Source organism: Vespula pensylvanica, chromosome 3 (assembly GCF_014466175.1).
Source record: "Vespula pensylvanica isolate Volc-1 chromosome 3, ASM1446617v1, whole genome shotgun sequence".
NCBI lineage: Eukaryota > Metazoa > Arthropoda > Insecta > Hymenoptera > Vespidae > Vespula > Vespula pensylvanica.
Window position 1 is genome coordinate 5,425,049 of NC_057687.1, and position 13,239 is coordinate 5,438,287.

The window sequence follows — 13,239 nt, forward strand, 5'->3', positions numbered from 1 at the left end:
GGGAGGGAGAAAAGGAGTGAAGTTTAATTAAGACTAATCATTGGAACGAAATAGTAACACCAACGAGTACGATAATTACCCACGTCCTTTAATTTATGCGCGGACCAAAGGAACGACTCGCAGTCTGCTTATTACATTCGGTATCACGAGCGAAGTTTACTGTGTCATGTTCACTCCCTCTCTCAGTTAACGCTACGCGAGAAGAGAACTCTCAACCTCAGGCGATGAAGCTTTATTGTACGATCGCAGATTTATGTTGAATTTATATATCTTCTTCGACGCGTATAACTTGTTCCATATTATCTCCTTTATCTTTTCTAAATTTCGCCTTTGAAAGTAGTAGCTTTCGAGCAAAGTACCTATTATTTATCTCCGAAACGAGGTTCATTCGTTCGTTCGTTCGTTCGTTCGTTCGTTCGTTCTTTCATTCGTTCGTTTGTTCGTTCGTTTCTTCCTTCCTTTCATTTCTTTAAGAGTTACTAATAGATCGTGATTTCCGTCGAACTTTTCTCGAACTTGACCATCCGTGAAAGCTTCGAAGAAAAAGAAGGATAAAGAACAAGGGTGGAAGAGAGAAAGCAGCTACTTTCCGGTAAAGTTTGGATTTCGGAAAAAGTTACTCGTTCAAAGATTAAGATGGATCGCGAATTCCGATTTATCTACTCGCGTTTCAACGAGCTTGTTCCGTTTCGCTGTCGATGTAACGAATGTGGGCCGAGTTCTGCTCTCTTTACAAAAACGAATCTGAACGTTACTTGGGAAAACATCGTATCGGGCCTTGACCAAACACTCGCTTCTACCGTCTTGATGTTTAGCTTGCCGAGTACTGTTTACGTAGCTTAATCGAAAAATCATAAGTGCCTGGCACTCGAAGAGAAAAGAGATAGAGATACAGAGAGATGGTTAACGTTACCGGAAGAACTAAAACTAGCATCGGTGTATAGGACCTTCGTTTCCGTTTACAAGACTTCGTAGGAGTTTTTCGACTGTTAAACAGACAGACGGATAGACAGACAGACGTTCTTTAACAAGACACGAAAATAAGCTTCCGTCGTGTACGTCAGGAAATAGCGATAAGAAGATATCCTTTACTCCGAGAGAACACGTTATAAGCGTTAAGAAGGATAAAATTTATATAGCAGCACGTGCGAATAACGGTTGAAAAAAATAAAATAAAGGAAAACTAAAGGAAGTAATAATAGCTCTAAGGCGATAGTGAAATCGCTGTATTCCTTGGTATAACTCAAAAGAGTTATTGCGACAGGTCCTCCCATCCTCTATCGCTCGTAAATCTAATAGCTTCATTAGAACGAAACATCTATAGATAGACAGATACACATCGAACCACGATACACATTGCAGGAACGTTGTTCTATGGGATCGATCCGAATAGTATGGTACGGACGTTACCTTCTATTACTAGACGAATGAGGAAAAAAGAAAGAAAAGGGAAAGAGAAAAAGAAAAAATGCGAGTTAGGCTGCCGTTCTCGTAAAAGCATTCTGAGAGGTACGTTCGAAAATTTCTGACGACCCGTTGTCAATACCAATCAATGTATATCCATGTAGAACACGAGCTGGTTTGGCTCTCCCTAAAGCATGGATTTAGATGGGGTTAGATACAAAGAGGGAAATCCGGACGCTCGTGTCCCTCATTATCTCGGCATCGGCTACGAAACGGGCCGGACCGAACAGGTACAAACAGTGGTTCTCCCCGACGAACGTGATCGAAGAAGCCATTAAGCCTTCTCTGCTCTATTGCTATGCTCTAGGAAGCAAGCGCGATCGAGCTCTCGAACGAAAATCAATTTGGCTAAACGACCAAACGGCGGCCCCAAACGAGAGGTACTTCTTTTTCTATAACGACACCTGTCATTTTCATGCCGAGAGAGACAAATATTTTTTCTTCGGCCTTCGTGTCCCGTAGCGAGTTACATCCCACTACCACGATCGCCCACCTACCACCAACCCACCGATCCACCCTTACCATCCCTATCAATAAAACGCACTATTAATAAATCTTATGTAACGAATGATACAGTAATATTTATCAAAACCGACCAGACTTTCATAGTTTTCCACCTCCTTCTTTTCCTATTCCTCGTTTGCATCGTAATACGAAGACGATATTTCAACTATCAACGATGAAAAGCAACCGAATGGAAATCCGTAAACGCGATAATTCATCCGCCCTTCCATAGATAAATATATACATACACATAGATATATATGTATATAATTCTTGTAGAAAGACGATGGCTTGGCCGACATTAATTATACAAATTTATGAAGGAATCGCGAGCGTGTCGTCCCGTATCGTCGTCGCGAACACGAGCGGCTTTTAATCTTTCCCCTCGAAAACGTTCGAAAGCATCTTGTTGTTCCTTCGCTCTTGGGATTCGAGTAAAAGCGAAGGATTCTCACCGAAATTCGAAGACGAATCGTGCATGCAAATCCTTTGAAACGTGAGAACGTCGGTGAATACGACGAAGACGACGACGCCGAAGACGACGACGACGACGACGACGACCAAGAGAAGGGCGTTTTCCTTTCGGATCAGGTTTAAGCATGCATAATCCGTCTTAAGAAGGCATTACGTATTAATGGTAGGAGGTCCTCTACCATTTCAGACGAAAAAATACGAGACAATTTTTTTTTTCAAATCCTCTTCGATTTTATTTTATTTTATTTTATTTTATTTTATTTTTTTTACTTTCTCTTTCGAACCCTCTTTTTCTCATCTCTGTCTCTCTCTTTCACTTTCTATCTTACTTTTTGTTTTTATCATGCGATGGGACCACCGTACGTTCTCGTTCGCAGCAATAACTTCGCGCTAATGTATTTCGAGGATTTAATTATTCGCGGTCGCGCACGCCGACGGCATATTAATCGAATGCTAATCGACCGCCGTTAATGGGTCCCTGTTATACTCGAGCGCGGATTTATCGACGTGCGATCTCGCACGGCGATTGCCTCGACACCCTCGACGATGAGAACGACGAGGAGAACGACGAGGAAAAGAAAATACAAGTAATCCTTGTCTTTCCTCTTTTATTTTTCTCTTCCACGTCGACAGATTTTGTAAACTGTATCGATTTATTAAAATGCTGTTACATCCTACGACGAGGATGGAAGAATGAAGAAGAGAGAGAGAGAGAGAGAGAGAGAGAGAGAGAGAGAGAGAGAGAGAGAGAGGAGATTAAACGTGCCGTCGTCGAGCTCATCTAGATACCTAGTATCGCTGTGTTGTAATTTGTACCAATTAGATTAATGTGCCGATTTAATTAGTCCGTTCTTCCAACGTCTGGCTCTCACTCCTCTCTCTCTCTCTCTCTTTCTCTCTCTTTCTCTCTCTGACTTACCACTCACTCACTCACACTCTCTGTACCTCCCTTAACTCGTGTACACGTCGCTATGAATATTTCGTGACGAGTCGTAGTAACGTAAGCTGGAAAAAATCCCTCGAGGTGAAGCAGAAAGAGAGAGAAAGAGAGAGAGAGAGAGAGAGAGAGAGAGAGAGAGAGAGAGAGAGAGAGAGAACGTTCATTGGATCATGCTCGCGTGCCTCTATTTTAGCGACGATCGTATGGAAAGTGTTAAAACGTTATAACATAGCTGCTAAAACTATGCTCGCAAAGTGTACCGACATAGAGATAAATGCTTATATCTATACGCACGAAGTGACATTAAAACGCACGACGTATAATATCTCTCTTTCCCTATCATCGTACTTCTGAAATGAACATTTTCTCTCTCCCTCTCTCTCTGTCTCTCTCTCTCTCTGTTTCTCGTTCTCTTGATCGTTCGAAAGAAGATCTAGTAAAGAGCTAAGATATTTTCGATGTATCAAGTTCTAGTTTTCTTTCGTTACCTAATGCATCTCGTTATTGCACCTTTTCCTTTATCGCAACGAACTTTAAAAGTCGAGACACTTAAACTTACAACATTTCTAACGGTTCAAATAGAAAGTGTAAAAGGGGGATGCAAATGGCTCTGGATTATGTCGATCGCTTCGGTAAAGTAGCTCGAAGAATACGATCGAGCCATCCACTTTAAATCGAATTGCATTTTCTACTTTGATCGGATCCTTTCGAAGAAGAGGCATATATACATATGGTGAAATACGAAAGGGGAAACTTATCGAGAAAGAAGTAAGCACATTCTCTATGCACCTCTCTTCTTCTTCGTGCTCGTGTCCCCCCTCATTTTCTTTATTTTCTTCACCGTAATAAAAGCAACACTTTGTTTTCTTTCGAAATGAGCCAAGCACAACAAAGCAAACAGAATGAATCGTGAATAACCAAGGAGTGTACGACCCTCGATATATCTCTTGCAGCGATGACTCGCTTCGATATCCTATTATTATGCCGAGATTTCAACTTAGAAGAATAGAAAAGAATTACGAACGATACGAGGATGTTTAACCTAATTCGCTGTGACGTTATAAAATCAACACATTAATTATAAACGATCGTAATATTTATCCTGCTGAAAGAAAAAATTCGTTAAATATTCGAAGAGAAGAAGATTTTCCAAGCGAAGCGGCGAATATAGATACACGTTACGTTTTATTTGGACTTGGTTCTCGGGAAAGCTCTCGAGCAATGTGTGCTCACGGAAACTGGCTTGCAATTAGCTTGAATAAATGAACGGAAAAAGATTGGAAAATAGAATGGAAATGAGGTAAAAATAACTCACAATTTTTCGGCGAGTAGAAGGGCAGCCAGGTCGCCGGGTATCTGCGTGAGTCCTCGATGAGAACAGTCAACCTCTTGACCTCCGCAGGAACAAGCCCAAGGACAAGTGGCCGCATTGAGATCGTCCATAGTACCGGAGAGACTTCCAAGGCCGAAACTGCCGATGCCGGTCCCAGTACCGTGAGATGCACCACCACCGAGAACCGAGAGTATCAGAAGAAGTCCCCAGGCGCAGACCACGGAACCGCAGCTGACGCCGAGAAGACGCAACGACCAGGAAGGCGTCATAGCGCGTATCATTGCAAGCACTTTACGATTAACGTCCTTCACCGCGCGATTCGGTCTCTCGAGGATCTTGGCGAAGCGGCTCCCGACACGGCTCTTTGGCCGTATGTTATCCGGGTTGTACAGACCGTAACAAGGACCCTCCGTCGCAATACCGCTCGTTGAAAGTCCACCGTAAACGTACGGCACGCTTGGAACAGAGGTAGAAGCACCGGTAGCGCTATTACCACAGCCAACGACACTAGCACCACCACCACCACCACCACTAGCAACACCACTAACGACAGACGGTTCCAAGAACGAGGATATCTCTTGTCCTTCCGCAGGAGGACAACCGAGTACCCGTACCGGACGAAGAATCGGATCCTGATCGAGATGTATGATCGAACACTCGACTTCCTCCGAGTGTCTCAAATCTCTACGATCTTCTGTCCGTTCTTCCTTTGGCTGTTTTTCCCTCGAGAATTCTCTCCTCCGAGCATGAACTCGACAGGGACGATGATTCCGATCGACTCCAGGTCCTCCTCCTCCACCACCCTCGCCACCTCCGCCTCCTCCTCCGCCTCCTTGATGACGTTGACGATGATGATGGTGATGATGATGATGATGATGGGGATGAGGATGATTCCTGCAATAGGAGGATCTCTGTTGTCTACAAATTCTACTTCGAAAATCTTCAACGTTGTCCGACGTTGTTCTTCTCGAGGATTTCGTATCTTCTTGATGTTCTTGTCTCGAAGGATGTTGCTGATGTTGTTGCTCCTGCTGCTGCTGCTGCTGCTGCTGTTGCTGATCGTAATGGTGATGGTGATGATGATGATGGTGGTGGTGGTGATGGTACTCCTCTTCCGCTTGTCTCTTTCGATGAACGTAGACTGGCACGTCCGTTGACGAAAGACAAACTCGAATCGCGTATTCCTTCTCGTCGACGAGTCCTAACTCAAAGTCCGCCAGCGCACTCGGAACGGAGCCAGTATCTCGGAGCTCTCCCTCCGTTCTCTCTTCCAACCTCCCCTTTCCTTCCTCCTCTCCTTCTCCTTCTTCTTCTTCTTCTTCTTCTTCTTCTTCCTCTTCCTCTTCGTGCCTCTCTCGATCCGGATCGAAGGACGAGAACAACAACGACGAAGACGATGACGATGGTCGCTCGCAAACTAGACCATCCAGCAGGCCCTTCTGGGGGCCTTCTTCGTGGCCCCCTTCTGGTTCTGGTGGCCTCTCGAGCGAGCTGTCGTCCAACACTAACGGCACCACCCGTTCCTGCGCATCCTGGGCCACAGCTCTCGCTGACCTTATCTTGATGCTGGTCTTTGGCCAAATGTCTACCGTACCCAATGACTGGGTACGCGTGGCTAAGCTCGCAAGTTGATTTTATCGAAAGAACGTTCAATCGAGGATCATCCGTGCTCTGATTACGAAGACTCGACGCGTTTCTCTTTCGATATATCGATAATGCGTTTCTAATATTATACCTTAGTATCTCTCTTGATATTTTCCTTTTCTTTTATTTTCTTTTTCTTCTTTTTTTTTTCTTATCGAATTTCCACTTACTTATCCTCTTCCTTCTCCGTTTATTTGTTTTCTCTTAAGTATCAAAAGACGTATGTACCCAGTGAGATACCAGAAAACACGTCGATCGCGTCGTACGTACTTGGCTTTGTAGAACAGTATCGATTGTAACGAGTGCGTGAATAAGCACCGACTGTACTCTGAGCGAACGTCGTTACACAGGCATTATCGAGGGCGGCGAGTTTGTAGGATTCCTCGTCGGGATTTCTAAGACCTTGCCGCGAGGCAGATGCATCACCTGGAAATGAAAAGAAACGAAAAGAGATGAAAAGGAGTTAGAAGAAAGATTAAAAGAGGTTTTCGATCGATCCGACTCTCAAGGTTGTCTTTCCGAGAAACGACGTTATCGAGTCTTGCATATCGATCGAACGATCTGACGCACGATCTCGCTATATCTCGTTTCTTCGCGAAGAAAACCGATTATTTTATACATATAACTGATGTTATCTACTCGAGAGACATTAATCGAGTATTTAAACGGGTGACGGCACGTTGAATAAAAGAAAAGAATACAAAATCATAAGGAACGTCTGGATAGGCGTGGAAGGAAATAATATATTCTTGTATCCCCTTTATTAAAGTCTCATGTAAGTACTCGACGTACGCCGAACGAATGAGAAAACTGCAGATGGCGTGCAAGTAAAACCGAAGATAGCGACAACGAGAGAAAAAGAGAGAGAGAGAGAGAGAGAGAGAGAGAGAGACAAAGGGGGTAAATGTCTCTAGCAAGCTGATTTTACTGCGCGTAATATTCTGTAAATCGCTCGTTGCCTAACCCCTCGTTTCTGTAATTTAGAAGCGAGCAAATGGCGGTCGTACGCCCTGCTAACGTACGTTGTTCCCGCGAAATCGATACGTGAAAGAGGAGGCCTAACGTTATCGTACTCATCGAACTTTTCTACCGGGTCTAACGCGCGCAATTTTTACATTAGCCGATCGTAGAGACCCGTAAAAAAGCTTCGGATGGTCGATAAGCCAAATGGAGCTTTAACCTCTAAATAAGCACGTTATCCCCAAACGCTGTACTATGATATATACGCCCGTTCGTTATTTTCCACCCGTTATATAAACCTCTACTACCTATCCCTTTTACGTCCCTTTAACGTCGTAAATATTAGAAGAAGACAAAAATAATCAATAGGTCGATAAAATCGTGAGAACGATCGATCGTTACGAGTAAACTCATAAATCTGCTTCGGAGATACCTATAATACTATGTGTATATATGTAAAAGTGAAATATGAGTTTTAATAAATAACGTCTGGAAAGAGAAACTCCGTTTCTACTCCGACGAAAGTAATTTAAGAAAGAGACAGAGGAATATGCAGCAACCTTTCGGACGAGCAAGCTGTGATTCGCTCGAACAGACAGAACCGTTTTTACGTCCTGCAGGCGTACGCATAATATAGAGAAAAGCATATTTCCCTTCTTCGACGGCGTACTTCGACGAGGAGGGAATGGGAGGTCGGCGAAGCGAGCTCTAGTAGAGGAGAGCTACACACATTTGTATGTACCTTCGTGGTACAACCACAATTCACTTCGCCAGACTATCTTCTCTTTCCCTTTTTCTCCTCTGTACCGTTCGTTTCCGAAAAGAAACGTACGCTCCAAGGAGGAGACACCTTGCGTCGTTGAAGAAGGACGAGAATATGAAGCAGGGAAAGGGGAAAGTGGAAGGACCAGTGACGCAGGCAGTTATAAAAGAGGGAGAGTACAGATCTCGCTGCAATATCGGAAGTACGAGAAAAATATGCTTCCCAAGCACAATCAAGGACGTGAATGCATTCCATGCACGGTCGCAAGAGTTTCGAAGCATATTGGAATTTTTCCTTGGTATTTTCCACGGGCCTTCTTCTCTTTCTTCTTCTTCTTCTCTTCTTCTTCTTCCTTCTCCTTGTTTCCTCTCTCTCTCTCTCTCTCTCTCTCTCTCTCTCTCTCTCTCTCTTTCTCTCTTTTACATTTTTACCTTCTCCACTTCCTGTCTGAGAAACGTGCCTCGAACAAACCTAAGCACCGATGTCCTCCGCACACATCGTGCAACTCGTTCGTTCTCTACGTAGGAAGGTACGAGTTAGCTTCCTTGCCTCCTTGCGTTTCCGCGATTTATCTGCTTCTACCGAGACTCTCCTTAGAAAAGGAAACGCAACCAATGGCGTTCCTTTTTCAATTCGACTAAGACGACTACACACGACTCTACCGATAATTGAAATTTCTCTGAATGCTACATACGTCGTTTATATAAAGACTTTTACTACGATGTTCTTAGATCATATATATATATATATATATATATATATATATATATAAAAATAATATATTATATATATATATTATAATAATAAATATTATATATATAAAAAGAAAAATAAGGAATAAAAAAAAGAAAAGGAAGAAACTTTGATCGAAACACGGTTATTGACCTACACGTTATAAAGTTGTGGCTAGAAAGTATACTTTAGTACGCGAAGAAACGCGTTTACGTGAAATTCGATTAACCGTGTCTTCTTGTGGATCGCTCGGTTACTTTAATAAAGTAATGTCCTGACGAAAGAGAGGGAGTAGACATCGAGTAACTAACTAACTACCGGAGACCAGTAAGTTCATTCACGATGGCCTCTCTGCTTCCCTGCTTTCCTGCCTTCCTGCCTTCCTGCCTTCTTGCCTGCCTGCCCTTTGGCCTCCGACCGGCGTTAAAATTCGTTCAAAATCTAATATTCCCTTGGAGAGAGAGCGAGGACAGGGATCGATAATTCGTTTAGTAATAGTCGGTACCGAGCTCGGTTAGGTTGATGCTTCCTACTTCCTCTTTAGTAATACCTACACCGTGTCTCACTGTTCAACAGACTCGAGTACCAGCGGGTTAAGTAGGTAGCCTTCGCGAAGAGGGATGTACCTATATACCACGCACGTATAATATTCTCGAGCACTCTCCTACGGATAATATCGTCTGTGATGTCGAAGTTAAGGTGCCTTGCCTGTCGCTAGCTCGCTTGCAAGACTAAGCAACGTCTATACCCTTGTCTCCGAACCTAGTGTGATCGAGTAAAAGAGAAAGAGAGAAGAGATATTTGAGAAGGAACGAGGGAAAGCCTTTCTTGTCCCTTCATCCTCTCATTCTCCGTCTCTTTCACGGGTGCTTCCTGAACTAATTAACAACGTTAGCGCATATTAATTGAAGCAAAGTATCGCGCCAATAGATGGAATCGCCATATTGGAACATGGTCTTTGTCTTTTTTCCTCCTCCAACCCATTTACATTTTACACGAAGAAGGAAGAAGGACGAGAGACAAAAGTACCTAACAAGATCGATTTCCGTTTTGTCCTGGCAACGAGGGAAAGAACCTAGCCATTGACACTGATGCCGAGGGTCCGATAGAAGATAATTAGTTGAATTATTTTTAGTTAGTCGGAAGAGTTCAAGGAAAGGGAGCTAAAGTCCATTCGATGTTAATCGACACGATCCTCTTGTAATAGAATGAAATGCTTAAAAGCTCGTCTAAGAGACTAAACAGAGAAAAAGAAATAGGGAGAGCGAGAGAAAGAGAAAGAGAGAGAGAGAGAGAGAGAGAGAGAGAGAGAGTTTAAAGAACGCAAATATTTGAGGTTTAAACGATCGACTGTCACGTGTGTAGACTATCTTTTCCAGCCCGAATCGATCCGCATAAAGCGAGAGAGAATTTACCCCCGTGATTGGCCATATGCGACAAGTTTGCCAAGTCGTGCTGTGCCGTTAGTGACGACTTTCTGTGCGCGATCGCTTCGTTTATTTGTGAAACGTATTAACGCTTTTAAAAATCGAAGGGGCAACATCGAGAAAGCATCGATATATGTCCCTTGCCGTAAATAGTACAAGGGGTTCGATATTGACAAGTGTTCGGGGATGCCGCAACCCCTCGCAGTGGCTTAAATCACCGTCTACCACGTGCGGCTTTATTCTTAATACGATGTAAAATGGAAAACAAGATGTGTGACGTATGTATGTATCTATGTACGTAAACGTATGTTCGCTCTTTCAAAGAATTTATGCAAACACCGAGGATATACGTCCCCTCTTGTTCTGATAAATGCTAAACGACAGTTGTCTTTTCTAAAGAGCGACGTGTATATCGAACAAAAGCCAATGCAAATATAACGTAAGCGCGTAAATTCCTGTTCCATTTTCTTTCTCTCATTTTCACGCGGAGCTTTCAATGTTACGTATACCAAGGTGTGTAAGCTCGAAGCAATAGGAAATAGTCTTTCGTGGCAAACAAGCGATAGATTTATGGTAGTAGACGTCTATATAAGTAGCAAATCTCTTTGACGTCGTAAAGGAAAAAGGGAGCAAGCAAATCAGAAGATCCAAGAAGAGCCAATAGAAGCGAGTTCGAAATATTGCATCCCTATTGAAATATATTTGTAAGCCACTCCGAAAGACAATTTCGCTGAGAGAAAATAAGTATAGAATAGAATAGAGTGGTAGATATGTGAAGGAAGGAAGGAAGGAAGGAAGGAAGGAAGGAAGGAAGGTTTGGTTGGTAGAAGAGATACGCCTTAGAGGTGAGTCGTTATATCTTTCCAATGGGAAACCGCTCTCTCCGTTCTTGGAAATATGAGACAGGAAAAGGGACCACCACCACCACCACCACCACCACCATCGCCGCCGCCGTGGTAAAAGTAAAAGAAACGTCGCTTAGTTTACAAGTGGTCTTTGGCAAGGGTTCGAAAAAGAATCTTATCTACCTTATTCGATTGATTTCGAAAGATTTCCAGATACACTCGACTACGAGTATTTTCGAGTACTTTAATTTTCATCAACGAAAAAAAATAGAGGAATCACGGCGGTATACTCTAATACGTTGCTGGTTATTCGTGAGAGATTAAAAATTCATTGCCAAAAACCTTCGTGGATTCATTCGTTGAAAGGATGAGAATAAAGCTGCCGTAGGAATTCTCGTACGATTTAAAAGCGACTCGAGAGTCTCGGTGGTTCACGCACGCGCTCGTGCAAGGACCGCGTATTTCTCCATTTTCCACGAGTTCAACGTATGCTACCTTTCAGCCAGACGCAACCCCAGACGATTCCTCCTAACTTAACTCATCCTCCTCTTACTTCTCCTGCTCCACCTTCTCATTCTCCTCCTTCTCATCCTCATCTTTTCCTTCAACTTTCTCTTCTTCGCGTTTCCTCGGATCGGCCGTTCCGCACGCCTTCCGAGAAAGCCGAGAGATCCGAGGATTTTTCGTGAAAAACCTCGCTGGCGCAGTTTGCTTTGGAACAGGAGATGTTTGGTTAACATGTGTGCCTAATGGCCCGTGCGAAATGGATTTTTAAGGTTTTCGTTTTAAGAGACGACAGGGCGTGCGCCTCTCCAAGGACCCAGCGCGATTCATTCGTTGAAGGGAAAATAGTTAGAGAAAGAAAGAACGCGTGGGAAGATCGAAAATCGATCATCTAAGTGAACGATCTTATGCCATACGCGGACACACGTACGCATCTACATACATTCAGAGAGAAACGAACGTTCTTATTGAAAAGATCGAAAGCCGATCGAGATTACAAAATCGTTTCTACTGTAAGAATCGATTCTTTTTACGATCGATATATCGAACATTTCCCAGATCCTTTAAGAAGCATCTTCAAGCTTTCCCACGTACGATATCTTGAATATCTTAGAGATCGTAAGGTAATAGAGAAAAAGAGGTTAACGTTCAAAAATACTATAACGATTATTTAATACATGTTTTCGAAAGACTCGACTCCATTTTATTTGAATTATTTGCATCCTACAAGAATAACCTAAGAGAAGATAACATGCTTGTTAAATGTATTTTCGTGAAATTGGAATTTTACCAGTTTCTTTTCTTTTTTTTCTCAATTATATCAAAAGCCCAAGCATGAAAAATAGATGTAAAATTTCTGATAAAGATTTTAAACGACAGAAAGATTTGTCTCCCTCTCCCTCTCTCTCTCTCTCTCTCTCTCTCTTTCTCTCTCCCTCTCTCTCTCTCTCTCTCTCTCTCTCTCTCTCTCTCTCTCTCTCTCTCTCTGTTTATCTATGAAAATGAGAAAACTAAATCGTCGGAAAACGACGTACTTCAATAGCCGAATTTACTCGAAAGCGAATTTCTTTTCGTTCGAACGACGTTCTCTCACAATGAAGATATTATTCTTATCACAGTGCGTATTTTTGTGGCAACTGCGAGGATATATAGCAAGCCTATAGTATTCTCAACGTAACCAATGTGAACCTCCACTTCTCATTCTTTCTCTGTCTCTCTCATTTCTTTCTGTTACAGACGATACCCTCTTAAAGCTTTCGTGAGCTTACGTCGCACGAGAAGGGCACGAAAGTAGGAGGAAAGAGGAGGAGGAGGAGGAGGAGGAAGAAGGAAAGGAAGAGGAGAAGGAAGGACCCTTGGATATTAGGTTTCCCAGTGCGGTTTTCAACCACCCACTCGATCGGTTGATCGGCCGACTTTACCCCGGGGAAATCACACTAGATACGAATTGGCCTTCACCCTCTCTTTCTTTCTCTCTTTCTCCCTCTTTCTTTCTTAGTCCTTCTCTTTTACCTTCCAACGTGCTTAAGAGGAAGACCATGAGAAAAAGAGAGACAGACAGACGGACAGAGAGAGAGAGAGAGAGAGAGTGAGTGCTTGGTACTCTACGGTACACGGCCCTTGGCGACACCATGTAGACGACGACGACA

The 13,239-nt window shown here is 43.2% G+C and overlaps 1 protein-coding gene across 2 annotated transcripts in view; it reads right to left on the bottom strand.

The window, feature by feature from the left end:
- The window catches only part of LOC122628143 (protein slit), a 310,009-nt gene extending 303,661 nt beyond the window's left edge, over positions 1-6,348 (bottom strand). For both annotated transcript variants that reach the window (XM_043810067.1, XM_043810066.1), the window contains exon 1: positions 4,698-6,348. In XM_043810067.1, coding sequence (XP_043666002.1) covers positions 4,698-4,996 — 299 coding nt within the window. In that variant the 5' untranslated portion in view covers positions 4,997-6,348. The remainder of the gene's footprint in view (positions 1-4,697) is intronic.
- Positions 6,349-13,239: the final 6,891 nt, after the last annotated feature.